This window comes from Ipomoea nil, unplaced genomic scaffold, assembly GCF_001879475.1.
Source record: "Ipomoea nil cultivar Tokyo-kokei standard unplaced genomic scaffold, Asagao_1.1 scaffold3104, whole genome shotgun sequence".
NCBI lineage: Eukaryota > Viridiplantae > Streptophyta > Magnoliopsida > Solanales > Convolvulaceae > Ipomoea > Ipomoea nil.
In genome coordinates this window covers 1,787,773-1,814,095 of record NW_017619532.1, presented here as the reverse complement: position 1 = coordinate 1,814,095, position 26,323 = coordinate 1,787,773, and the positions used below count along the sequence as shown (strand labels likewise).

Sequence of the window (26,323 nt, the reverse complement as noted above, 5' to 3'; positions counted from 1 at the left end):
TTGGTTCGCGGGCACCATGCTTTGCAGAAGGCTTTGACAATGTTGATGTTACGGTCATATGTAAATAATGACGCAAACACAGCATCATATATCTTCCCCTCCTTTAAGGTGTCGTGGGAGAAGTGAAGCGTTTCTTCAACCAACTCCCAATATCCTTTTAGAAAAGTGAATTCGCCCTCGAAGTCTATGTCTTGGCCCCACGAGACCTCAGCATTAAGTATACGATGCCCCAGTGTAGGAAGGGCGTCTTTGGAAGGTTGGTGCTGCATTCCGGGTAGCAAGGTCCACACCTTGGATGGCGGGCATTCATACTCGGGGGTCCAGTTGCTCTCATGATACGACACCGTGAGCTTTGGCGGGTCACGTATTACTATGGGTGGGTTAACCGTTAATGTGACTTGATGATCGCTATTTCTGCTCGATATCACCATGACCTCTTGCCCGTTACGTCGTTGATCTTGAAAGTACACCATCTTGAATGTGTCAAAGTCGAAAAGTCGCTGCAAAAAAAAATAAGAACAATAACTATGATATATTATGTACAAATATATAGCATATACATAACACAAAATTAAATTGATAAATTATATATATATGGCAAATTTTTGAACTATGGCCCACACAATTTTATGGACCATGATCTATACAATAACGATTGTATAAATATACTACATGTGGACTACATATGTTAATACATTGTATACATATATGTACACAATATTATATAATTATTGTTATGTTTATCGTTATTATCAATATTATTGTTATTATTATTATTATTATTATTATTATTATTATATTATAGTATTACTATTAAGATATTAGCAAAAAGAAGCAAAACAAAAAAGAACGAAAAGCAAAGTAAAAAAAAAAAAAAAAAAAAAAAAAAAAAAAAAAAAAAAAAAAAAAAAAAAAAAAAAAAAAAAAAAAAAAAAAAAAAAAAAAAAAAAAAAAAAAAAAAAAAAAAAAAAAAAAACGAAAGACAAAGCACAGAAACGGAAAAAAAAAATACAAAATGAAAAGAAAAACAATAAAAAAGCATAAACAGAAGGATAAAAGAAAGAAAAGATCAGAAAACGAAGCAAAAAAAAAAAAAAAAAAAAAAACCAAAACAAAACAAAACAAAACAAAAAAGGGCTTGATGTTCTTGGTCAATTTGCATGTGAGCTTTTCGGGTAAACCTGCAATACAGGGTTCTCTGAACGGGGTGTTCAAAAATCTCAAAAACATGGGGGAATTTGAGGATGAAATGGCCTGCTTCAAACTGTTTGAAACCAAGCCTGCGTGAGGGCATGTCCAAGCGAGAAACCGAGATCATAGAGCTTGGTTGAGTGAGGATGAGCTCCTGGAATTTTAGGACTTTGCGCATTTTCTTTTCCACCTCCATGTAGTTGTCAAAGCCATGGTCTCGCACCCGCTGCTGCTTCTTGGGAATAGAGGTGGACTGGAACATGAGCCTTTCAGAAGTGTATATAACGGTGTGCATCAAGGGGAGGGCTCCGACGGGTTCGAACTGGTGTTTCAAAATTTTAGTTGAAATAGATATAACAGCTTGCATTTTGAGGTGATGGCAGATTGACTATTTGGGGGTTCAGAGGCTATAAGTTTATTTTTTTTTCCTGTTCACATTGGCAGGCAAAAAAATATAACGCTTCTGCTTTCAGTGTTCTTCTCCGACCTCTCCTCAATGAGACCTAGCTTTCCGCGGTAGAACACATATAACAGTGTCGGGAACTCCATTTGCATACCTTCTTATCTTTCTGCATACTGGTTTCTGGTCTCGCAGCTTAGAAAAAAAAGAAAAAAAAAAAAAAAAAAAACAATGCTCCAGTGATGGACATCAAGCCATCCCCAGTAGCGAACTCCGGCTGCAGAGCGCCTATAGCGCAACCTTCGGCAGCAACGGATCTCCTGCAACAGATGAAAAAGAGCTCCGGCGACCTGCGATAGACGGGAAAGTACTCCGGCGGGCAGCAAAAACCCTTCGACGACTCATTGCTTGTTGTTCCGTATGATCAGCGCAGCAGTAGTCTCTGGTGACTTCAAAAAAAAAAAAAAAAAAAAAAAAAAAAAAAGGTCCGGCGACGTTCACGGTGAAGAAATGGAGTTGGATAGCAGACTCCAGCGGCGATTTACGACCGGCGGCTTCTGTGAAGAACTCCGGCAACCTCTTAAGAAAAAAAAAAACAAAAAAACAAAAAAAAAAAAAAAAAAAAAAAAACAAAAAAAAAAAACAAAAAACAAAAAACCAAGTGCTTCCAGGTTGCTTCCCAGTTTGTGTTGTTCCTAGACTCCCCTTTGTTTTTTTTTTCTTTTTGCAGCCGTACAAATCCTGCAAGTAGAATATATATAGAAGATGGAGATAAAGAGATTAAGAATAGGATTTTACCTTACTAAAAGGGTGGACTATGAACAGCTTCTCTGAAACCTTCCTTTTAAAAAAAAATAAATAAATAAATTGATCGCGGTGGTAGAATGATGGGATTCAACCTTATTTATAGATGGCTTTGAGCGTTTGATGTTGAGACGATGCTGAGTTAGGTTACGAAAGTCAAGGAGTTCAAAACTTTGAATTCCGATCAGGATTGGAGTTGGAATTATAATAGGATTCTCCTTATGTTGTTACGTATTATTTTTGGTGAAGGAAGCTAATGGATTGATTTGTTCTTTCAAAAAAAAAAAAAAAAAAAAAAAAGTTGATGGGTTAATGGAAACAAAATCAAATTAATCGTGGCTCCTCCGCCCTGACATCTTTGTTGGGGTACAATACTATACATAAATTAATGGGTCCAATTGTGCAAATGAGTTAATGGGTTATGGACAAAGGTGTGGTCAAATTAAAGTCATTCTGGCAGTGGTTGGGTTCGTATGGAATGGCTCCAGTTACTTTGCAATAAGGGTCAATTTGCTCTTAACTAGAGGCCAAACTTGGTTTTATTTTATATAAGTGATTTTTGGGCTCATAAAAAATTCCAGACATATGTTATTAAAATGGTTTGGGCTCATTTGGTGGCAATTTAATCTTTGATTTGGGTTCGCGAAACATCCGGACATGCATTTGGGCCCATGGAAATAGATGCACCACGATGGATTTAAAGGACCGTTTTGTTAAGTTTCGAGACTTTCTCGCACCAAACACATCAGACGGCGCATGTCCCGACAAGTCTCGAGGGGGCAATTTGAAGACACAGAAAATTTGAACCCGATAAATGGACCGATTAAAGTGTTATTGGGCCAATGTTGAGAATGATGATTGGGCCAATTTGATTAATTGGATCATAGAAATTAATTTAATTTGATTAGTCCAATTGAGTTTGATTTGGGCTATTGAATTAATTAATTAGTTGGCCCAAGCCCATTTCATATTTGAATTTAAATTATAATTATAATTTAAATATAATATTAACTTTATTATATTTGGATTAGATAATTATAATTTAGTTTGAATTTGAATTAGATTATACGATAATGAACCTGGACTTGATTCTGGGCAAGGTTCATTTTCTAAAATAATTAATTAATTAATTAATTAAAGGGGGAGTTTGTTGAGGAATGTTGGTTAGGCTTCTAGTATAAATAGAGCCTTCATTTCATTCCAAAACACACTTGAAAGCTTGAAGAACTTGAAGACTTAAGGAGTTGAGAGCATTTGAAGAGCCTGAAGGCATTGAAGAACGCTTGAAGATTTGAAGGCATTTTTGTTGATTTTGCAGGCAATTTGAATCCATTGCAGGTACTTTGGAGCTTTGCAGAATTGATTGTCTCAAAGATCTTGAAGTCTTTTGAAGGCATTTGAGGATCTTAAAGCAGCTTGAATCCATTGCATGTGTTTTGAAACTTTGCAGGGTTGATTACTTCTAAATTCTTGACGCTCGTTGTTGGGAGTTACGCCACTTGAATCCCGGAAGCTACGCCACTTGAATCCCGGAGGCACGCTCCAATTGAATCCCGGAGGCACTTCCATAGATAACGTCAGTGAAAAATCAGAGGACTAGACAGAGATTTTGTACCTGTATTGAATTATACACACGCTGTACACGGAATTTTGTGAATATATACAAAGTTTGCTTTTTGTGTTTACAGCCTGAACATTATAAATAGAGAACAGACCTCACATCAGAGGATCATCAATTTTGCTCCGGACCACTTCCGGAGGCTTCTGATCAGTTTTCACTTCGGACCAATTTCGGTCGGAGGTGATTATCTAGAGGTTGGCGACGACGGAATTCTGGTCTGCAACAATTCCGGCGGTGGCTGAAATTATTTGTTGGCTTTGGCGAATTTTCCTTGGTGACAGCATCTTACTTTTCATTGTTCTCTTCAAATACTGTTTTTCCTTTTCTTTGATTTAATTAAGGTGTTTAATTTGTTTTAAGATTTTAATTTAGTTTTGGTGCTGCTAGTGTTTATTATAATTTGAGAGTTGATAAATCTTATGTACTGCATTTGCCCTTTAGTTATGGTTATTATATTTGGCTGAGCATTTTTAGAACATCAATAATTTACTATGAAAGTTTGCACTAGTTTTGAACTTAGTCTTGCCAATTAACATTTTTCTATTGGGTTTGCTTAGCAGTTTACAATTTCATTATTTCATTAGTTAGTTGATTATTGACAGTACATGTGGGTGAATTGCATCTCTAGAATGGTTTGCTAGTTTTCTTTGCTTTAGGGACACGAACTATTTATCATGAACATTCTGCATTAATTCATCTAAGTTGTCGATCAATTAAAGATCTTACATTTGATTCTGTATTTCAATTATTTGGTATTTGATTTTTCATTAGCTTTGAACCTTTAAATTATCAAGTCAATTATTTCGTCAATTATTTTTGTCATTTTAAGTCATTAAATTGCATCGTACAATTCCCTGTGGGATTGACCCTTGCCTTTGCACGCTATTGCTACAATGACTCGTGCACTTGCGAGGACTTATTTAAAATTGTCCATCAGATGTCACTTATAGCTCTCTATAAAAATGTCTTCCATTTTGGGGGGATTTTTAATCTCCATAAAGCGAGCATCATTACTACTCGTATAATTTCCTACAATACGCTTGTAGCCATCTTTAACTGAGTAGGTACCCTTAAGATCCACATGCCAATACCAATCATCATCATATTCCGGAGATATTCCGGAGATACTGGTATTTTTAGAATACGAGGTATGTTACTTAGGTTGGAAAATATCTGAGAGAATATGGTGGTCCCAGGTTCCAGTATCCGGATCAATCAATCCACTTACTTTAGCTCCTGCTAATTGGGGTGGGATCTCAGTATGGATCATGGGATCCAATTCATCCTGGAGCCATCTCAGTATGGATCATGGGATCCAATTCATCCTGGAGCCACGGGTGCTCCCAGATTAGCGTTGAATTTCCAATCCCAATACGCCGCCTTACTCCCCCACAGACCAGTTCCTTAGCTGCCATAATACTACGCCAACAAAAACTGGGATTATTCCCCAGCCCTACCTCATAAAAGGTATGTTTGGGATAATATCTAGCCCGATAAACACAAGATACCAATGAGTCAGTATTAGTTAGCATCCGCCATGCCTGCTTACTTAACATTGCCAGATTAAAAGCTCTTAGATCCTTAAATCCCAGTCCCCCATACTTCTTTGGGATACACAACTTATCCCATGCCTTCCAATGAATACCACGGTCAGTTCCTGTCCCCCACCAATATCTATTCATTGTTCGTTCAATAGCCGTGCAGACAGATATAGGTAGCAAAAAAACTCCCATAAAAAAGGTAGGCATTGCTTGAGCCACACTTTTTAATAGGATTTCCTTACCAGCTTGCGATAGCAACTTTTTACTCTAGGAACCAATCCTCTATCTTTGTTTAAAAGTTAGGCATATTCTGAGAAGAAGTGGAGATATTGTTGGCCTCTATCTTCATTTTTTTTTTTCGCTACTATTGTCTCTAACACTCTCTTTAGCCACCATCTCTAACTCTTACCAACTCTAGTCGGTTTTTTTTTTTTTTCAAATTTCTCTCTAACCACCTTCTTCAACTTAATGTGAAATGTTTTGGAATGATTTTGTAATTCATTTTTAGTACATTTTCTACCATCACATCCCCTTCAAAAAAAAAATGAAACTCTATAAATGCGATAACTTGGACCAAATGCACGGTAAATACAATAGAAGTATGTGAGCGGAATGCATTTTTACAATATATTTGTTTTTTTAATCACAATATCCAAAAAAAAAAAAAAAAAACAATGTTGCTAATCATACCATATTGATTAGTAATTATACATTAATTTCATTCCAAAATTATTAGCTCACATATTTAAATTATTTCTCATTTGCTCATTATATATGTGATGGATATATTAGGAATCGACCCGCACCGACCCGGGGGCGCGGACAAGAACGGGTCCCGGGGCGGCGCCGCGTACCCGCCCCGAACGGGGCCTCGCCACGTGGCCCCGCACGGGCCACGTCGGAGGCCGGGCCGACCTCCAAATGGGCCCGGCCCGAGCCCATGACGGGCTCGGCCTGGCCCCCCAGCACGGCCCGATCGCGAGACCGGGCGCGGTCAACTCGGATCTAACCACCCCCCGCTTTAGGGGGTGGCGGTTAGGGGCGGGGGTCGTATAAAAGCCTCCCACCTTGTCCAGTTAGGACACGATCTACTGGACAGACACACTTTGTACTGAAGAATCATTGTAATAGCCAATTCCACGGCATTTAATACAATCTACGGTCTCACGGCCTTTACTATACCATTCGTATCATTCATTTATTATCCGTACTCTTATTCGGGTTAGTTAAGTCGGACCCCCGGTTTAATTAATTCCATCAATATGGAAATGATATTACAATAATTATTTATGATATTTATCAAATTATATATCTACACTATAATTAAAAATAAAATCATATTTACTTGATTTCCCGCCCAAACAATAGTAAATAGTAAATATAAATTAGAAAATGAATGGAAAAAAAAAAAAGAACAGAAATATTTCACAATAATATTCTACATCATTAATTAAAAATGGAATGAAATTATGTAAATTGAAAAAAGAAATGAATATTAATAATTGACGGGAAATTAAAAATAGAAAAAGGGACAGAAATTAGGTTAATTGGAAAAGGAATGAATATTAATAATTGAGTGGAAAAAAAAAAGATCCGTAATTGACTAAAATTGAAAAGGAAATGGTCAGATCATTGCATTTTAATTTTTCACAATAATATTACACAATATAATACATCATATCACAATTGAATTTATTCATAAACAAGTTAACGAGTATGCTGAAGTCGTGAATTTTTTTATTTTTATTTTATGTTTTAATTCTATTATATTGGCATTGTGGTGATATACTTATGTAGTTATGTATTAATTTTGTGTTAGGTATATTTCTTAAATAATTTAGAAATACTTATTAAAGTTTTTAAAAAGACTTAACATGTAGGCTTTAAATAGGCTCAAATCAAGATTTACTTTGAAACATTTTTAATGGCCTGCATATTAAACAGGCTTTTAAAAAGGCTTCAGGCCAGGCCAGACCAATATTAGGCTCAGGCTCAGGCCATGCCTTAAATTTTCGTAATAGGCCCAGACCTGATTTTCTAAAATTCGACTCAGCTCGACCTATTTCCATCCCTACACCTATATTCCTTCTTCCAGTGCATATTTTTCATTCTCTGAGTGCACATTTTTGTTTCTTCTAGAGCACATAGTTTCTTCCTTCGAGTGCACATTGTTGTGCCTTGTAGTGCACATTGTTGCCTTCCAGTGCACATTGTTGTATCTTCTAATGCACAATTTTGGACTAGTGCAAACTTCACGAACACATTCTGTTTTACGTTTTCGTTCTCCTCATGCAAAGCTCATTCATGCTTTGTGTTGAAGATCCTATATTGGTCATCTTCCAATTAGTTTTATTGCCCGTTGAATCACAAACACGATTTGAGTAATTACTATTTGAGCAATACAATAAGGAGTACCCGAATTGGTCTCTCGACTATGAGGATTTCACCGAGTTGGTCCTCGACTTCCAATTTACACAATTAAGTCCCTAACTTTACAAATTTTTTCTCAATTTAATCATCTGTTAAGTATTCTGTCAGTTGACTATTATAATTTGGTCTTCTACGCATTGGACTTTGCGGGAGGAAAACTATTATTATATTTACAAAATTATTGTTATTCTTTTCGATCTATAGTTCATATTTTTGCTGTTTCAATTCGGATTGTAAAATTTTCTTATATTTTTTTATATATGTGAAGTGTTGTAAAATGTGACATATTCTCCCGTAAATAGTTGTATCGCTTACATCTCAAGAATGTAATAGAGTAAAGAGAGAGAGAGAGAGACAATAATTCCTCTAGTACGTAATGTTCACATATGTTTATTTACAACACCCCCCCCCCCCCCCTAAACATTACTACATCTGTACATCATGACGTTGCATTGTTTTAAAACCTCACTAAAAAAACTCAGGGAAACCCTAGTTGAGAAAAAATTAAAGTACATGATATATCTGCATTCATTTTACACTAAAACAAAATCAGAGTAGCGCAACGGAAGTGTGGTGGGCCCATAACCCACAGGTCCCAGGATCGAAACTTGGCTTTGATAAGAGTGTTTTGCCATTTTTTAAAATACTTCTTCATGTATTATATATAAATTGTATTTTGACTACAAAAGCATTAGTAGGGGATGTAGCTCAAATGGTAAAGCGCTTGCTTTGCATTTGATTTGAGAAGCATGGAGGGGTTCAATTTCTTGCATCTCCAATTTGTAAAACAGATGTAGCTCAAATGTTGAGTCATCTAACAAATTTCCGGATGTGCAACGTTAATTTGGTCCTCTAGGCATTGGATTTTGTGGGAGAAAAACTATTATTATATTTACAAAATATTTTAAATAGTTATTCTTTTAAGTAGTTTATGTTTGTACAGCCGAGTCGCGGCAACTGCCTCTGCGGTGGAGGACTTAAATCAATGTAATCATCTTCCGACAGTTTTGACCGGGGTGTTGCTGAGGAACAAAATTTGCAAGTAGCAGCGCTGTCGATGTACGCTGATGAGACGGCAGCGGTGAGGAATCTAGCTAGGTAAAGCGAGAAGGTAGCTGAGGTATTGGAACTTTAGACCGTGCTCCTATATCTTGATTTAGGTTGAAATAACTATAAAAATGTAATCTTTAACAAAAAGAGAAATTGCCAGATCTGGAAAATTCATTAGTGGTAAGTTACAGGTGAATAAGGACTAATTAAGAAATTAATTATGAGGGAGGGAGGAAAGGGATCGGAGGAAAAATGAAACCTGGCGCTGGGGACTTTGTGTGGGACGTCTAGCTAGACTTCATCGTGCGATCCAAGAAAGCCATTGAAGCAATCGAATGTGCCCTGGGAGACGTCAATGGGCCAGCCAATGTCCGTGTTAGCCGCCGTAACGTCATCCCTCTCCACGCTGCAAGTCACTACCGATTTTCTTAGTGCCTCCATTAGCACCACAAGTATCGTGCTTTGCGTATCTTGATCAGCAATGTGCTTTGTGGCATTAGTTTTACACTGTCTTGTTCATCATCGTTGTCGTCGTCACAAGAACGGAGCACAGAATGATATCGATTAAATCCGGCCAAGGGATAGGACTTGGATCGAAACAGACGAGTTATTGGGTGGGTATTGGGTGTATGTGGATCATGAACTAAGGTAGAAAGAATCTAAGTAGCTAAAAGGAGAAGATAAGAGATTCAGAGATGGAGGAGGAATGTCATCATTGGAGTCGAGCCGCTCGGAGGTATGCGATTGCATAGAAGAAAAAAGAGATTGAGCAAAGGAATATGGAGATAACAAAGAGTTGAGACGGTGAGAGGGATGGATAAGTTGGGGAAAACGACATGATGATTATTAGAGTGTGTTGGGACAATCTTAGGCTACATTAATGAAAAATTCAAGAAGCCTAAATCTATTGGTAAGTCACCAGTATTTCTTTTCTCCACCAACAAGAGATGAGCTGAGGAGATGATAAGTGAGGAAGAAACTTATTATGAGATTACAATTTTACCATCACTTTTGACAGCCAACTAACAAATGATTCAACATAGGGCTAAATTGTGTAAAGATTATAAAATAAGGAACTTTATTGTGTAAAATTGAAAGTCGAGGACTAACTCGGTGAAATCCTCATAGTCGCCGGACCAAATCGGGTATTAACTCATACAATAAGCAATTAGTCATTTATTATTTGTCTTGAATCACTAATTACTAATTTGAATTGAATCTTGTATTGCTCGTTTATGATTTGCGATCTTTTATGATTGATGTTGAAGATCATATATTGAATTTAGTTTTTTTTTTTTTTATCTTTGTTGAGCTCTCTCATTAAAAGGGGAGCTAACGCCCCCTTATTAATCCTTGCATATCCGATTCCCACATCGGATGAGCAAGAGAAGATAAGCCTCAGGTGAGGTTTCCTTTTTTTTTTTTTTTTTTTTTTTTTTTTTTGAATGCTACTGACTCTATTATATTGTAGTATCTGTTAAACATACATTAAGGCTTCCCTTTTAATTAGCAACAATTAAAAAAAAAAAAAGGATTAAGGGTGTTAATCAAATAATTTTAGAAATGCTGCATAATCAGTTTGGAGCCAAATTCGTTGCTCTAAACCGTTGATTACCAAACAGCTTCTTTAGCGGTTTGATTAGGTCAAACCGCTGCTAAAGATGGTCAAATTCACTAAAAATGAGTGAATCAACTGTTAACCAAACAAGCCCTATATACGAATATAAATTTGGTTCGGATATAAAATTTAAAAATTTTAAATATACTAACTTAAAAGTAAAATTATATTTATTTTATTTAAACCAAAAATATTTTAAATATAAGGCCTAAAAATCATTCAAAATTAAACTTGTGCTAATTTTATAACGTTAGTCTAAAAATTACTAGAATCAAACTAATATGTCATCACGTTATATGATAATTGGCGAAGTAAACCATATTTAAATATCTAAAATCCTTTTTTTTTAAAGATAAATATCTTAAAATCCCTAAATGACTAAATACCATAGTTCCCTAATTACTAATTGGAAAAATAAAAATAAAATAAAATAAACCAGCAAAACTAAGTATACAAAAAAAAAAAAAAACTAACGGGGTCACCCCCTCCTCTTGATTAAAAAGAAAAAAAAAAGAAAAAAAAAAAACAAGTTAATTTCAGCAACGGTCCTCCGACTATTGCGATTTTTCAAAATTAGTCCTCAATTTTTAATTTGGACGAAAAAGACACTTGACTTTCGAATTTGTTCCAGCAATAGTCCTTCTGTTATCCATCCGTCTCTTAACCGTTAGTTTAGGGGCCAAAATAGTGTTTTCATCTACTTGCTCTCTTCTCCCTCATTTTCGTCCGTATATGTGACGCAGCGAAGCAATAGGAAGAACTCCATTGTTTCTCTGATCTGGCATGGTAGCAGATTGAGCAATCAAAAGCCTCTGCTCTTTTGGCAACTGCTAAACTAATTCTTCGAAGCCCTATAATTCCAACAGTTTTGTCACTAAACTGCAAAGTATGGTGGCAACAAATAAGGTTAGAATGAGTATCAAACTATCCATCCTTAAATGAATACAAGCTCTATACTTTTAAACAAACTTCTAACATTCTTTCGTAAAATTCTAGTCCTGAATGTAGATTATTTCAGAGTATTTCACCAAGCACTTAGAAGGCATATAGGGGGAAAACAAAGCAGAGAGGACCAAAATTAAACTATTTTAACCAGCACAGTTTTGTTCTCTGTAGCTAAAAATTCGATCTTTGTACTTTGTCTATAGAAAATGACATAAAAAGAAGCGATTGAACCTTGGTAGTCAACTTGAAGTCACCCGTCTTCCACAACCATGTCCTCACAAATCGATCACACTCGCAAATCTTTCGGAGCACAACCAGCATCAACCTGATTGCCAAGTCGGCGACGTCCTCCGTCAACACGTCGGGGGTATTGGTAACCCGAATTCCCTTCTCCCTGCACTTGGCCAAGTCGATCTTATCCAAGCTGACGCTGAAATTGGAGACTATCTCCAGCTTGGGGAGCGCGTCAGCCCCGGCGGAGGCGTTTCCGGCGACGGCGTGGATCGCGTTGGCGTTCTCCCTCAGGAATTCCTTCTTCGGCGGGAAGTTCCAGAATCGGAAGAGCTTGAACCGCTTGTCGAGTTCCTGTTCCAAGTACGGGTTCATCGGAATCGCCATCAGCACTCCAATACTCTCAATTTTTCTTCCCAGATTCGGAGAGGACTTCAATTGTATTTAGTTCTTCCTATTGCTTCTCTGCGTCAAATCGAAAATGAGGGAAAAGAGAGCAAGCAGATGAAAAGACTATTTTGGCCCCTAAACTAACAGTGAAGGGACGGATGGATAATGAAAGGACTATTGCTGGAACAACTTCAAAAGTCAAGTATCTTTTTCGTTCAAATTAAAAGTCGGGGACCAATTTCGGAAAATTGCAATAGTCGGAGGACCATTGCTGGAATTAACTAAAAAAAAACTAAGTATACAACAGGCAGCGGCGCATTGTTTGTCCGCGGCGACTGGCGAGTCCGACGACAATCAGCGGCGGCTTATTCTTAAGAAACCATCGGCGACGAGCGACGGGCAACCGGCGACAACATCGATTTTTCAGCGACGATTGTATTTTTCTTCGCACTTGGCTCAGTTAGCCGGTGAGTCCTCTACTCCTCTATCCTTATCCCTGCAATACTCTCCCACTTTCAATGGCGTCGACACTCTCCAGAAGGGTTTTCCGCACTTCACCATTTTCTTCTTTCAATCGGAAAAAGTTTCCGAGCAATCTCCAATCCGGTCTGTTGAGCTCCGTATTCGAATCTGATTCGGTGCGATTGTCATCCTCGTATGGTTCACGAGAACAATGCAATGTCGCTGCACTCTGCCCCAAAAGAGGTCTGATATACAAGGATTTCGGGAGAGGAACTGTAATCAGGCCAAAATACGGATTCCAGAATCTCAATATCGGGCGGATACATTTCAGTCGGTTTCTATGCACAGCTCACGGAGCTCTCGAATCAGGAGGTGGTGGTGGAAGCATTGCTGTTTCTGATGGTTCTGGCCAGGCTAAGGAAGCTAAAGTGAAGAGGAAGAAACTGAAGGGTAAAAGGGCAGTGGTGAGATGGTTGAAGTTCTTCAGGTGGAAGAAGAAGAAAGAGTTCCAGAGGATGACTGCTGAGGAGAAATTGGTTTACAAGTTGAGAAAGGTAAACACCTGGTTCAATGATTCATGAAGTGAAACAGAAATTGGTACTAGAAAAACTTGAATTAGGAACTATTTTCTCTATAGATGGAAATATTGTTTGTCTTAGGAAGTTTTTACATAATAATGCTGTCAGCTCTACTTAATTTATGCGTTCCGTTAATGTTTTAGCAGTGATGGAACAATTATTTATATGTTACTGATCTTGAATTGAAGTTGAATGATTGGTGTGATTTTGGGTTACATAGAGCTTTTGATTCTGGTTTTTTATGCTATGGAGTTGTTTGATTCTCACTTCTCAGAAAGATATCACTCCATGGTATAATTTGAAGCTTGTGAATACTAATTGATTTTAATTTACCCTGAGGAAGGTAAATTAGGAGGCTAGGAGTGCATTAATTCTGTGTTTAATATGTAACTTTAAAGCTTATTGGCTGCTAATTTCATCTTTGCCATAGGCTCGCAAAAAAGAAGAAACGCTTCTTGAAGCTTTAGAGAAGATTGAACCTAAGGAGACATCAGAAGCTACCCATGATCCAGAGATATTGACACCCGAAGAACACTTCTACTTTTTGAAGATGGGGCAGAAGTGCAAGAATTATGTGCCTGTTGGAAGACGTGGGATATACCAGGGTGTGATACTTAATATGCACCTGCATTGGAAGAGGCACCAAACACTTAAAGTAGTTGTGAAGACATTCTCTCCAGAAGAGGTTAAGGAAATTGCCGCAGAACTTGCACGGTTGAGTGGTGGCATCATTCTTGATATTCAGGATGATAACACCATTATTATGTATAGGGGAAAGAATTATGCTCAACCACCAACCGAGATAATGTCCCCCAGAAGCACTCTTTCCAGGAATAAGGTTCTTTATTCCTTAATTACTTCTCATAATGTATTTTATCTGGTTTACTCATAAGGTTACTTTGGAAGCTATAACCAATGAGGGTCCCTTCGTATTTCTTTGACTACAGGCTCTGAATAAATCCAAATACAGGGATGCCTTGAGAGCTCTTAGGAGATATATACCTAGACTTGAGCAGGATCTTGAGTTGCTTCGAGCACAAGCAGAAAATAAAGCTATTCTCTCCGAAGAAAACCAATTAATTGGCTCTGAGGATTATGGTTCTGACCACCATTTGCAATTGAAAACTGAGGCAACCAAAAAACTGAATGAAGTAATGCCACAAAATGGTGAACATGATGATGAAAATGATCCAATGATGGAATCTGATATAGGTGAAGATTCTGAAGATCTTTCAGATATTTTTGAGACAGAGTCTGAGGAAGAGAATGAGGAGAGGAATGAGAAACCTCTATATTTGAATGCATTTGAAAAGTTCCCAGTTCATAGCAATGGGGAAACAGATGATTTTGAGGAACATTTGCGTCAAATATCTGCTAATTCAAGGAAAGAGAAATTGCAAGGTAGAGATGCGAAGTCACCAGATCTAGATGAAGTTGATCGGATGATCCTGCAAGCCGCATCACTTTTGAAGAAAAATAGAAGATGAAAGCCTATTTATTGGTAAGCTAACTCATTCCTTTGAAAATTTGAAACACGAAAAGCTTTATGGTCCGGATTATTTTGAACATATTTTGCCTAATCGCAAAAGTAAAATTAGTTATGGATTGGGTTGGGGATGCTAGGATGAATTTGTTGGAGTGTCATTGGGAAAGATGGTCAATCCAGATCAGTTCATCATTAGTATATATGGAGGATGCTACCAGAGCAAGCTTAAATGTCTCCTTTACATCACTTCTAAATGGTTGTGGCAGATTACTGGAAAGATCAATGATGATTTCACCTCACCGTGTGATGAAATGAAATGATGGCTAAGGGTATGGATCCTGATAAATTAATATATGGTTGTGAAACTATTGGAGAAGGGGCGTTAAGAGAACAAGCGAATGAAACATTAGTAGAATCCTTGTGTTAAAATGGGGATATACTGAACTATTGATGTCACTTAATGAAATCGGAAAGCAGGGCTTCTCCCTAGTGTTAATATCTCTAGCACTTCAGTTCATGGGTTGAACAGAGTGTATTACCAACCCTATGAAGCAAGCAGCACCAGAAGTAGCTCGTCGGGTTCAATCCTCTTCACTAAAAGTAAAGAAGTATGGTACGGAAACTTATTTGACGGTTGTACATGTGTATGTGTCTGATGATGATATTTGGTAATTAGGAGATGTGGCAGTGCAGTTTGCTGTTGCAGAAGAATGTTGTTTGGTGTAGCAGATGGATGCCAGTTCTCCAAGGTGCAAGGTGATCTGGTGTGATTGAATGGACTTCTTTCACTAGATTTATGCTAATCTCAGATTTTTCTCTTTAGGGCTTGGTTCTTTGAGTATCTTTTTCCATTCTTTGGCCAGGTTGTGCCCAACACTTCTCATAGATTAATAAAACATTAATTACCGAAATGGTTCATTGACTATAACGAATTTACCAATTTAGTTTTTTACTATTTTTTTGACTAATTAAGTCTCTCAACTTTAAAAATTTTAACCAATTTGCTCTTCCATTTGTTTTGCCGTTAGATGATATCTGTTAACTTAAGACCAAATTGATGATTTTACTATAATCAAGAGATCATTTCAGTAATTAACTTTTTTAGAGAAAATGGTACATTTGAAGGACTTTGTCAAAAAAAATAGTCAAAAGGACCAAATAAGTAATTTTGTTATAATCAAGAGACCATTTCGATAATTAATAAATTTCTTCATCGCTTCAAGCAACAAAAAGGCATTTTACTTTTTGACTTTTGAGGGATCTAATTTGGTACATTTGAGAGATTGAGGACCAAACTTACAAGAACATTACTTTAGGTCAGTATCACTTAACCACAATGTCTTACATCTTTGAGTGCAAGTTTGCTTTTGCAGATCTATGTTTCTGCAGCCTGGCTTTGACGTTAAAGAGAACAGTGTGTATTTCATCAAAATGTGGAGTCGTCGCCTTCTTCGTATCATCAATCCAACTCAAAACTCTCTTGTACGGGCTTAGTATTCTTCCCCGATCCTTCTCTTCCACAACCTGAATCGCCAAAACCTCTCATTAAAGCCGCATTATCTCAGCAAAGAAAGCCACACAATCCTACAAACCACTTCCCCACAAAAACGACAAAAGCAATATTCCCCTACCTCGAGTTGCATTAATTCACAAACTAAGCTAAGGTCTGCAATCGAAGGTTGGGTACTTCCCAGCAGAAAACGTCCATTTCCCTGGAGCCAAAAGGACTCGATCTTATCAAGGGATGCCAACAGGACTTTCTCAGCTTCGGCTGCTGCTTGTGGGTTCAATGGCAAGCCGAGTGCAGGTGCAAGTGTAGTATTTAAAGCATACCCAACTGAAAAAAAAAAAATAAAAAAATTTGTTGCAATTGCAAATTCAACCGACTTATGTTAGTAGTTTACCACCATCTCATTTGTGATAAAGACAGATATAGGGTGCGTTTAGTAACTGGAGAAATGAAAACAGAGAACATGTTTATTTGTACATCTCCGATTTGAAAACGAAGAACGGAAAACTAGATAGGTGAAGCCTATACTTTATAACACACTTGCCAGCTGCATTTTGTTCACCATGACAATGCAGCCTAGTATTTATACTAACATTTACTCACACCTGCCATAGCCCATAAGCCTATGAAGAAGTAATTCATGTACACATGCTTCTATTTTTGGGATGATGAAAACGACACCAATTTGATACTCTATATTTCTTTTAGCATCGGTTTTTAAGAGTAATTATTTTAATCATAGTCATGAGCAGACAGACAAAGCAATCTTTATTATTAAAAATTTTTTTAAAAAAAAGGGTAAATCACCTGCACCACGGCGTAAATTAGCATGGTGCCAGTCTAACACCGAGTCTATCTTTGCTCTTTTGTATAGATCAGCAGGGTACCTTCAAAGATGACAATGCATTAGGCAGGTAGAAATCAGGCAGCACAGCTAAGCTAGCAAAAGCGTCATCAGCAGCCAAACTCACCAATGATCTGCGACGCCAGGAAATGCACAAGCGAGATATTTGAGAATTGCATGACTGAAAAGCACACAACAGTGGTTAGTAAGCGTGTTATTGAAACTCGGTCATAAAACTAAAACCTAACATTTTTTTATTTCTCTTCTTTTTTCAAATACTGTTTTTGGAAGTTTTAAACTTTTATATAAGATCCGGTGTAGGGTGAGTTATGGAACCTATGAACAATACAATGGGAGTGCAATATATCTCTAAGACTATACCCTCATAACCATGGTCAACCAAGGAACTGTAACTATTATATGGTAAATAATCATAAGAGGTAAATCTACCATTGCCCCCTCAGTAGAATTGCAGTTAAACCTGGACAGAGAATCACACACCCACAATGCAGATTGCAGAGGCCAAATATGTCCATTTTGACTCTATACTTCCATAGCCAAGCTCCCAACAGTGAAGAATATGAAATGAAACAATAAAGATTGTTTCTACTAAGAAATCAAGAAAATACTAGTACCTCTCAAACAGTTTGAATCTTCCATCCTCTATTGCAGGCACTTGTTTCATGGGGTTAATTTCTGCAATGAAAATGCCAAAGAAAACATAAATTATCTAAAGAAACCCTAACCTGCAAAGGACCACAAAGAGCTAAACCAACCTAGGCTATCCATAGTTGATTAGCTCAAACCAATAAAGCCAATAGACAGTTCCCACAAAAAGTCTAATTTGAAACTTTGTAATTACTAAGCCAACTGTTTGACCAACTTGGATTCTTGAAAAGGTAAACCGAGTCTAGGTTACCAACAGTTTATCAGCTCAAATCAATAAGATCAATAAATCACTTCTAGAGTTAAACTTTGAACCTTATGATTACCAAGTTAGCTGGGTTGCTTTGCAATCATGAAAATTCTAAACTTTAGGAGGTGTTTGGTATACCGTAATAGTAATTCTTTTACAATGCAATTCTTTAGCCTGTTAAATTACATTGTTTGGTTGGAGGGAATTGCAATTTCCACCTTTTGTTGAATTGGAATTCATAAATTTCCCTATAAATCCCAATTCAACGTCGCATGGAAGGGAAAGAGATAAGAAAAATGACTTTTTTACCCTCAATTTACTATTATTACATTATTACACTTGATCATTTTAATCTTTATATCATTCCTTCCCTCCGCATTCCCAATAATTCTATTCCTCCATACCAATAATTTGAATTCCTACTTAATTCAAACCTTGTTCTTATCCCATCGAATTACAATTTTTTTCTCCCTAAATTCCTAATTCCTTCCTCCCAACCAAAAACTATTTTACAGTTTTGAGTGAAGAAAACAACCTCAGAAACACACAAACCTTGGAATTCAGGAGACCGATGCTTGCCTTTATCAAGCTGTATTATGACCTCCTCAAAATCTATCCCATTCACCCTTCACCAAATAAAAATTCAAGAAACATTAATTTTAACACGAATTAAATGACAAAAAAAAAAAGTGGGTATTCACTAATTCAAACAAAAATTTGTACTGTATAAGAAAATAGTGGAAATTAAATGTTTTGAAGGGACAAAATTGCTGAGTTGTCATGAATAGAAACAAGAATCTTACTTGCAGAAAATAAGAACAGCTCGAGAAGGCTGGGACATACGATCTACGTACAGTTTCAACGTCATTTCTGCTGTTTTCCTCTCTCGATTTCTCGCTGATGGCGATCACTGAGTCGTGGATCCGGAGCTTTAAACTTGCGTTTTGCTGGCCAGGTAGAAACTAGAAAGTCGAGAAGATGGATAAAGACGGCGAATTCAATATGAAATTGGTTATTAAAAAAAAAAATTGCAATTTTTTGTAGAAGGACGCTATTTTAACAACCTTTTGTTTGTTGAATCTAACGTGTAAGAAAGTTTGATATATGTATATTTTGGTCAAAGTAAGTATTAACATCTTGTAGTATAGAGTTTTGTTGGCAAATGAGCTTTCTGTGGGAAGAATTTCGAGATAATTTGACTTGACAATTTATATTGTGCTGCATATAGCAATGTGCGTCCAGGTATAAAATGTGTGCGTTTCAATTGCTGACATCACTCTGTTTGTCTAAACAGACCAAATTTCATTATGTATATTCAGTTAAAAGTTTATGTGTATAGTGTTATGAGTTTATGTGTATTCATTTAAGAATTTCTGTGTATTATGTATCATGTTAGATTATGTGTATTCAGTTATGAGTTTCTGTGTATTCTGTTATGAATTTATGTGTATTCGAAACAGAAGATTTTTTTTGACAATGCACCAAAACGACGTCATTTTGGGTAGGACGGGGTGCACGATATAAGCACTGATCCGAGTTTGACCCACAAATGATGATTCCCTCACCCGATCATAAGACGAACGGAGAAAGGCCCGAAACACTTTGTGGTTTTACACCAAAAAAAAAAAAGTATAGTTTTTTGTTTAATTTAGTCATTTTATCTCTATTTTATTTTATTTAATCATATATTTTAAAAAGTGAAACAATTAAGAACAATAGCTGATGCATTCAACAAAAAAAAAAAAAGAAAGAAAAAAAAACAATAGTTGATGTGACGCCAGTGTTGCAAAAATCGGGCCTAGGCGCTAGGCGGTCGGCCACCTAGGCGCTTTAGGCGCCGATTAATCGCTTTAGGCGTCCGCCTAGGCGCTCTAAGCGCCCTAGGCAGTCCCCATGCGCCTAGCGATTTTTTCAACCTTGTGTGACGCTAACATCATCTCTACCACGTCATCGTACTTAGAGCATCCCTAGTAGAGAAGAATATAGGATTAATGTCAGATTAAATATTTTGGGTGAGATTATTTACATGACAACTCATCTATTATTTTATAAATATTTAAGATTAATTATTTTTACTATTAATATGAAAATATATTATATTACTATGTCTAAAATAAATTCAAATATACATGCTTACATTGAGATTTGAACACTCAAATCTTAATGTGAGCACATATATATGTATTTATAAGGAACTCATATATACTTTAACCTATATATTTTAAAGGAATAAGGTTCAAATTAGACACTGAATGTAACCTGAAAATGTAATTAGGTCTCTGAACGAAAAAAAAAAAAAAAAGTGCAATTGGGCCACTGAATAAATATATACAATTTCACCTGATAGCAGGTTACAATCAATTTTAGCCGGTTACCTACTTACGTGGTAGCTGAGTTGACATTTTTAATATTTTTAAATAAATTTTAATAAATTTTAATAATAATTTTTTTTAAAAAAAATTACATTTATGCCCCTCTACTTAACACCTAACAAACGGATGCTTAACGAAAAAATTAATGCTGGAACAAATCTAATAGTGAATGGTCTGTTTCGTCCAAATTACAAGACGAGGACCAATTTTAGAAAATCGCAATAGTCGGAGGACCATTGCTGGAATTAACTCATATATATATATATATATATATATATATATATATATATATATATATATATTTATTTATTTATTTATTTATTTATTTATTTGTTTATTTATTAGACATATTAATGTAATATATTGGTGGTAAAACTAATTATTTTTAAATATTTATAAAATAATATACTAGTAGGCATGATGGCGTGACAGAGATGATGTCAACGTCACATAAGCTATTGTCATTAATTGTACGGAGTATTGTTGGAAAAATTAGCTTAAATGGCATAAAATGACATATTAAGTGGCTATTTTGTGGTACAATTATCAGTGGGGTCCACTTTCGATTTGGGTCGGGTCAAAGTGGATTCGGATTCTTCGTAGTAAGACGAAGAGATTGATATATTGTACGCTCAAAACGGATAATGGGTGAATGAGATATTGATTCTCAAAGTAGACCCATTTGAGTTGGGAAATGAAGGAAAATAGAGGACTTTGTCCCACATTGGTTTGGAAACAAGATTTGCCCCCCTTATATACATGAGTTCTTTTGAAGCTTGTAAAATTGTATAGCATAGAGGCTCTCTCGCGCGCGGGGGAGGGGGGGGGGGGGTGGTGCAAATCAAAATCTAACTAGAGGAGATCGAAAAGGCTTGATTCAAGCCCGAGTTCGCGTGCGCCGCAAACTGCGGGCACGAATGTCGTCCGGAAATTGGCCCGCTTTGCGGGCTAAGTTATGCCAAACTTCGAGCCCGAGCTCGTGTGCGTCGGCACCTGCGGGCCCGGAACTTCGAGCCCGAGCTCGTGTGCGTCGGCACCTGCGGGCCCGAAAATTGGCTGGCTTTGCGGGCTAAGTTATGCCAAACTTTGAGCCCGAGCTCGCGTGCGCCGGCACCTGCGGGCACGAATGTCGTCCGGAAATTGGCTGGCCTTGCGGGCTAAGTTATGCCAAACTTCAGTATCATTTTCCAACTGGTATAGTCACTTGGTTCGGCCGGAACTGAACCGAGAGCACCTACTCTCGTGCTACAGAGGAGCAAGAGAGGTTGTGGTGCACCGAGAGCACAACTCTCGTGCATCTGTGACCATGAGAGTAGTGCACTCTCGGGTTGCACCACAGCGCGCACGAGAGATGTACTCTCGTGTTGACTGGTCCGTGTGCTCTCGTGTGAACCTGCACCCCAACGGTCTGAAACCCGAAAGTTCAGCCTGTTGTACAGATTAAACTCATCTGTTACGGAATTAATACTGTTTTAATTCCAATTTTAAATTCTGAGTTTAATCCTACTTAGTGGGTGACCGTTACAGGTGTTACACAATTGGTTTAATACCAATTAAAGGCCATGTTGAATGTTATCCCTTCCAACAGCCCTATATAAAGAGAGGTATGGTAGAAGCATTTTATACAGTACAGAAAACGAAAGGAATTCCAGTAGCTTTCAGCTTCTCAAAACTCTACTTTTACTCTCTTCTTTACCAACTTGTGTTCACTGCTTTGCTTTGTTTGCCGGGTTCCTTGTTTAGGTGCTTAAACAACGAATCGTAGCACGTTTTATCCTGGGAAACCTAGGCTACAACGCTCATAGCACTTGTGAGATGTAGCAAATAAGGTTTTAAGGAAAAGAACTTCGTGTTCGAACTCGTGCTAATTAACCTATATCCAAACACTCCACCTTTTCCTTCCCAGATTTTCTATTTTCCCATATAATATTAATCTTTTCGTAGGATTATTATTTTTGGGATTTTTCAACCTTATTACCCAACAAGTATTACTTTTAAAAGTACATAGACTAAATTGAACTAAATCAAAGTAGAAGACTAAATTGAAGAAAATACTATAATACAATGACCTCATAAATACTTTGACCTATATATTTTAAAGGGTGAAGTGTCAAATAGCACCATGAACCAATAGTGAAATGTCATGCCGCACCATAACCTTATATAAGTGATTATTCTGCGCACAAACTAAAAAAAAATTTGTCCGCCTAGAACTTTTTGTAGGTTTCCCGGTATCCCTAATGACATGGCGCCGGTATTTATCTGACGTGGAGTTTGTTTTTATTAATTTGTTCCAAATTGAAGTTTTTAGAAAGTTTTGGGTTATTTTTTTAATTAATAAAAAATTCAATGCCTAGTTGTTCTTCTACAGTACTACTCCGTCTTCCCTCTGCTAGACTTACGTCGCGGACTGCTCCGGACACCCTCCTCCGCCTCGCCGTTGACCACCGCCTCAGCACCATCAGGCACCGCCTCTACACTATCCCCAACCTCCACTGGCCTCTCTTCCATTGCCGGCCTTCGATTCCTTGCCCTTCGACACTCAAACAGATATTTGAAACGAAGGCTACTGACGCCAAACCAGGTACGCCGACGTCGTCCAGATTATTACGGTAGTCGCCGCTGAACGAAAGCTGCTATCAATCGAAGTTGCTGCTCGGAGAAGAAACTGTCCGGCCACCGCCTCCGGAATTGCTGCGGGGTGAGTTCATTCTTTAATTCTCGATTATACATCCCTTTATACTGGTCAGCTCCCAACAATATCTCCTTCCTCTACCAATTCAGCCACACAAGAAACCTTTGATCTTGGATCCTATTCGCCATATCCTACGAACTGTGTAAGTAAGGATTTTTCGGAACTGTGTTTTCTCTCCCGTGCGAAAACCATAAAACACTTCCTGGCTTGACTCTCTCTGCTATTTCAAACATCTCACTTTCTCATTTGTTCTTCATATATACACGTGTGTATCTCCCCGGTGATTTGCCGCTTGGTTTTAAGTTTTTCGAGTCGGAATCGGGCTGCTTTTTGCTGGTGAGCTTAAATGGCCTTGTTATTTTTGTTTATGAAATGAGATTTTTGTGTTTGTTTTTTAGTTTTATTTGGTTGGCTGCTTTTATAAGCTATTGCCTGGCTTTTTCAGTTTTCTATTGCTTCCCCCAAATTCTACTGCTTTCTTGCAACGATTACTTAGGGTACCAGCAACGACTCCATGGTTACTCTCTCTCCTCGTCGACGGCAGCAGCCGGAAGCAGTGCAAGCTGGCAACTTTCGACGGTGGCGGCGGACCAGCGTCGGCGGTAGCGGACCAGCGTCGGCGGTAGCGGAATGGGGCAGTGGCGCGGCTGGACCTCTCCTCCGGCCTTCCTCTTCTGTCGTCGAATGAATGGCTATTGGCTAGAAAGTCAATTAAACTGCTTAAATGGTTGCCACATCTACAAAACAAAACAAGTGTCTGCCTAATCACTTCCACATCATCAAGTTATTACCTTTAACTTGAAGGCTACCTGTAAAAAAGGCTAGGCGAACAATTTTTTTTGGTTTGTGAACCAAATAATCACTTATGTAAGATTAGGGTGCGGCATGACATTTTGCTATTGGTTCATGATGCTATTTGACACTTCACCCTATTTTAAATTGTATATTGATGTAATTAAGTCAATTAATTAGCTACTTTTTGTTATTAATCAGTTACTTTTAATACAGACTAATTGATTAAAATGTACTTAAAAATGTGGTGACGAGTTTATTTAAATAAATATTTTTTTAGTACACCATAATCTATTCATAGTATTTGTTTAATAATTATGTCAACCTAAACAAAAATGAGATTCGAAAAAAGTATGGAGATGTCATCCGACCACAAGGTAATTTGCTTAAATAAATTAATAAAAAAATAGAACTATAAAAAAAAAAAAAAAAAAAAAAGTAATGACTCACACCAAAAGCTATTAGAACATCTCCAATAGTATAGTTTTTCCAAATTCAACTTACCGTCTCTTTCGACTTCATGTCATATTTAATTGGTTTATTTTTATAAAATATGTGCATGTCCTATACATCTTTTCACATATCAATCACTACTCATAAATTGTTAATTTTACCAAATATTTTTTTTATAAACTACTAAACTAATTGCCAAACAATGCCAAAATTGTTTTTTTTTTTTTTTTTTGAAGGAGGAACAGATAAAATCTTTGTTTTTTTAAGTATTTTAACATATAATTATGCCTTATAATCTACAATAAAATGTGGTCCCCACACAATCACTCAAGAGCCCGCAACCATCAACCAAGTACAATGTATTTGTTATGAACTAAGGTGGAGTATTATTCTATGAATATAATGTCCATACCTAATATACCATAAAATTTTACATAATAAATTTGATAAAAGTCATAAAAGTATGCAAAATACTCATTTGGAACAAATCTTTAAGATGTTGATCAATGTATTTTATATCAAATATAATTATATATGTTATTTGAAATGTATAGTATCAAGTATGTCAACAATTGCAACAAGATGACAGTTAATTACTCCACCAAAAACTTTGTGGCATGGGATGTGTCATGCAACCACCTTCATTTGCATGTAATGCATGATGGCTATCCGAGCATAGTACACACTCTGCTCGCCCTGCATAGACCCCTGTGCATGACCTCGTGTAGGTGTACCCGTGCTATGTGCCCCTACTCGTACACATATGCCTAACCCCTTTAATTGGACCCAATTATCCTCTAGTCCAAAGCTCAATACCCCATCAATGCCAATTAGAGCCAATGTTTTTTTTTTTTTTTTTTTTTGGGTACTAGATACAATCACACAAATACATCTAATAGAGTGTATATTATGAGGACAAGTATTGACAAATTCAATACAATCCATATATCATATATATACTTGTACTTAATATAAAAAACACCACTACTAATACACACAAGCAATATGCATAAATCTCATAATATTGTCCGCATAAACAACTAGTCTCTGTATTTAGCTGAGTTACTATAATTTACATTTGTACGCAGTAAGCAAAAATCTAGTCTCTGTATTTAGCTGAGTTACTATAATTTACAGCATCCCAGATATTCTATCGAGTTGGGGACGTGGTGGACCCTTAGGATCGGAGTGTCAACCTTTTGCGAACAATGGAACAACGGAACAATATCCCATAATATTGGATTCCTTAAAATACTTTTGGTTGGATAAGTTCAAGATAGGGATTGAATTCGCATTTTTGAAATTTTATTTGAGGAAATTGATGCAATATTGTTTGGAGAAGTTGAAGATGCAGCATAATAAATTGCGTCGGTCCATGGGGGTTGGTTCATGTGGGCCCATGTGGCACCTCTTTCAATGTACCACTAAATAGACCACACCTCTCCCATAACGACAACTGTTTCATAAGTTCCTAGATTTTTTTTTCCTCTATTTTATTTATAAATGAAAAAAGAAACATTTTCCCCCTAAGTTATATACTTATAACATTTTTTCCCTCTTAATTATTTATATAAGTACATTAGTCTCCTCAATTATTTTAAAAGTGGTGGTTTTTTTCCCTGATATATTAAATTAACATTTTTACCTTTAAAGTAAGCATGTTATTTATTTTACTTCTCCAACAAATTATTGTGTATATGTAGCAATGACCACGGTTCGGTTCGAACTAAACCGGACACTATAGCAATCGAATTAAAACTTTTCGGTTATGATTCAGATCTAGAACCCAATATTTGAATTTTAATTTATTAAATTTATGAACCAAAAAAACTGGATCATGAACCGTGAACCGGCGGTTCTGGATCCGGTTCGCGATTTTGAACCGTCTTTATTTTAAAATTTTATTTTATTTTTTATTTTAAAATAGTCTAAATTCAACAATAAATGCATTTTATTTTTTCAGTTCGGAACATGAACCGGCCATTCCGGTTTGC

The 26,323-nt window shown here is 36.9% G+C and overlaps 4 protein-coding genes and 1 long non-coding RNA gene across 10 annotated transcripts; 2 read left to right on the top strand and 3 right to left on the bottom strand.

Moving 5' to 3' along the window:
* Positions 1-5,296: 5,296 nt before the first annotated feature.
* Positions 5,297-5,698, bottom strand: LOC109166650 (uncharacterized mitochondrial protein AtMg00310-like). Its single transcript, XM_019315542.1, has one exon. The coding sequence runs from the start codon at positions 5,696-5,698 to the stop codon at positions 5,297-5,299; it is 402 nt and encodes a 133-aa protein (XP_019171087.1).
* A 5,650-nt stretch (positions 5,699-11,348) lies between these two features.
* LOC109166649 (hydroxyphenylpyruvate reductase-like) lies at positions 11,349-12,540 on the bottom strand. Its single transcript, XM_019315540.1, has 3 exons — positions 12,524-12,540; positions 11,832-12,243; positions 11,349-11,534 (listed from the first exon to the last, which is right to left on the bottom strand). The coding sequence occupies exons 1-3, from the start codon at positions 12,538-12,540 to the stop codon at positions 11,349-11,351; spliced, it is 615 nt and encodes a 204-aa protein (XP_019171085.1).
* On the top strand, positions 12,513-16,209 carry LOC109166689 (uncharacterized CRM domain-containing protein At3g25440, chloroplastic). Of its 5 annotated transcripts, none has more exons than XR_002051705.1 (5): positions 12,513-13,237; positions 13,692-14,099; positions 14,209-14,762; positions 15,014-15,511; positions 16,121-16,209. XR_002051705.1 is itself a non-coding variant. In XM_019315579.1 (4 exons), exons 1-3 carry the CDS (start codon positions 12,740-12,742, stop codon positions 14,746-14,748), a joined length of 1,446 nt encoding a protein of 481 aa, XP_019171124.1. In that variant the 5' UTR covers positions 12,513-12,739; the 3' UTR covers positions 14,749-14,762; positions 16,121-16,141. The 5 variants fall into 5 exon arrangements, 3 of the variants coding, with proteins under 3 accessions (XP_019171124.1, XP_019171123.1, XP_019171122.1); XR_002051706.1 differs by lacking the exon at positions 16,121-16,209 and having other exon boundaries at positions 15,014-15,326; positions 15,424-15,747; XM_019315579.1 differs by lacking the exon at positions 15,014-15,511 and having other exon boundaries at positions 16,121-16,141.
* On the bottom strand, positions 15,965-19,052 carry LOC109166691 (glutathione S-transferase T1-like). 2 transcript variants are annotated; one of them, XM_019315582.1, is made up of 7 exons: positions 18,821-19,049; positions 18,570-18,643; positions 17,737-17,797; positions 17,229-17,282; positions 17,065-17,144; positions 16,379-16,584; positions 15,965-16,271 (listed from the first exon to the last, which is right to left on the bottom strand). In XM_019315582.1, the coding sequence occupies exons 1-7, from the start codon at positions 18,883-18,885 to the stop codon at positions 16,089-16,091; spliced, it is 723 nt and encodes a 240-aa protein (XP_019171127.1). In that variant the 5' UTR covers positions 18,886-19,049; the 3' UTR covers positions 15,965-16,088. The 2 variants fall into 2 exon arrangements, with proteins under 2 accessions (XP_019171127.1, XP_019171128.1); XM_019315583.1 differs by lacking the exon at positions 17,229-17,282 and having other exon boundaries at positions 18,821-19,052.
* A 3,705-nt stretch (positions 19,053-22,757) lies between these two features.
* Positions 22,758-24,073, top strand: LOC109166696. Its single transcript, XR_002051708.1, has 2 exons — positions 22,758-23,420; positions 23,530-24,073. It is a non-coding gene; the product is annotated as an uncharacterized LOC109166696 (long non-coding RNA).
* Positions 24,074-26,323: the final 2,250 nt, after the last annotated feature.

Coding starts and splice junctions, on each gene's coding strand:
- LOC109166650 (XM_019315542.1), bottom strand. CDS start 5,698: ATGAATAGATATTGGTGGGGGACAGGAACTGACCGTGGTATTCATTGG.
- LOC109166649 (XM_019315540.1), bottom strand. Junction 11,535..11,831: donor ACTTCAAGTTGACTACCAAG/GTTCAATCGCTT, acceptor CATACTTTGCAG/TTTAGTGACAAAACTGTTGG.
- LOC109166689 (XM_019315579.1), top strand. CDS start 12,740: ATGGCGTCGACACTCTCCAGAAGGGTTTTCCGCACTTCACCATTTTCT. Junction 13,238..13,691: donor TGGTTTACAAGTTGAGAAAG/GTAAACACCTGG, acceptor TCTTTGCCATAG/GCTCGCAAAAAAGAAGAAAC. Junction 14,100..14,208: donor GCACTCTTTCCAGGAATAAG/GTTCTTTATTCC, acceptor CTTTGACTACAG/GCTCTGAATAAATCCAAATA.
- LOC109166691 (XM_019315582.1), bottom strand. CDS start 18,885: ATGACGTTGAAACTGTACGTAGATCGTATGTCCCAGCCTTCTCGAGCT. Junction 17,283..17,736: donor AGATTCAAACTGTTTGAGAG/GTACTAGTATTT, acceptor TGTGCTTTTCAG/TCATGCAATTCTCAAATATC. Junction 16,585..17,064: donor TAATTTACGCCGTGGTGCAG/GTGATTTACCCT, acceptor TTTTTTTTTCAG/TTGGGTATGCTTTAAATACT.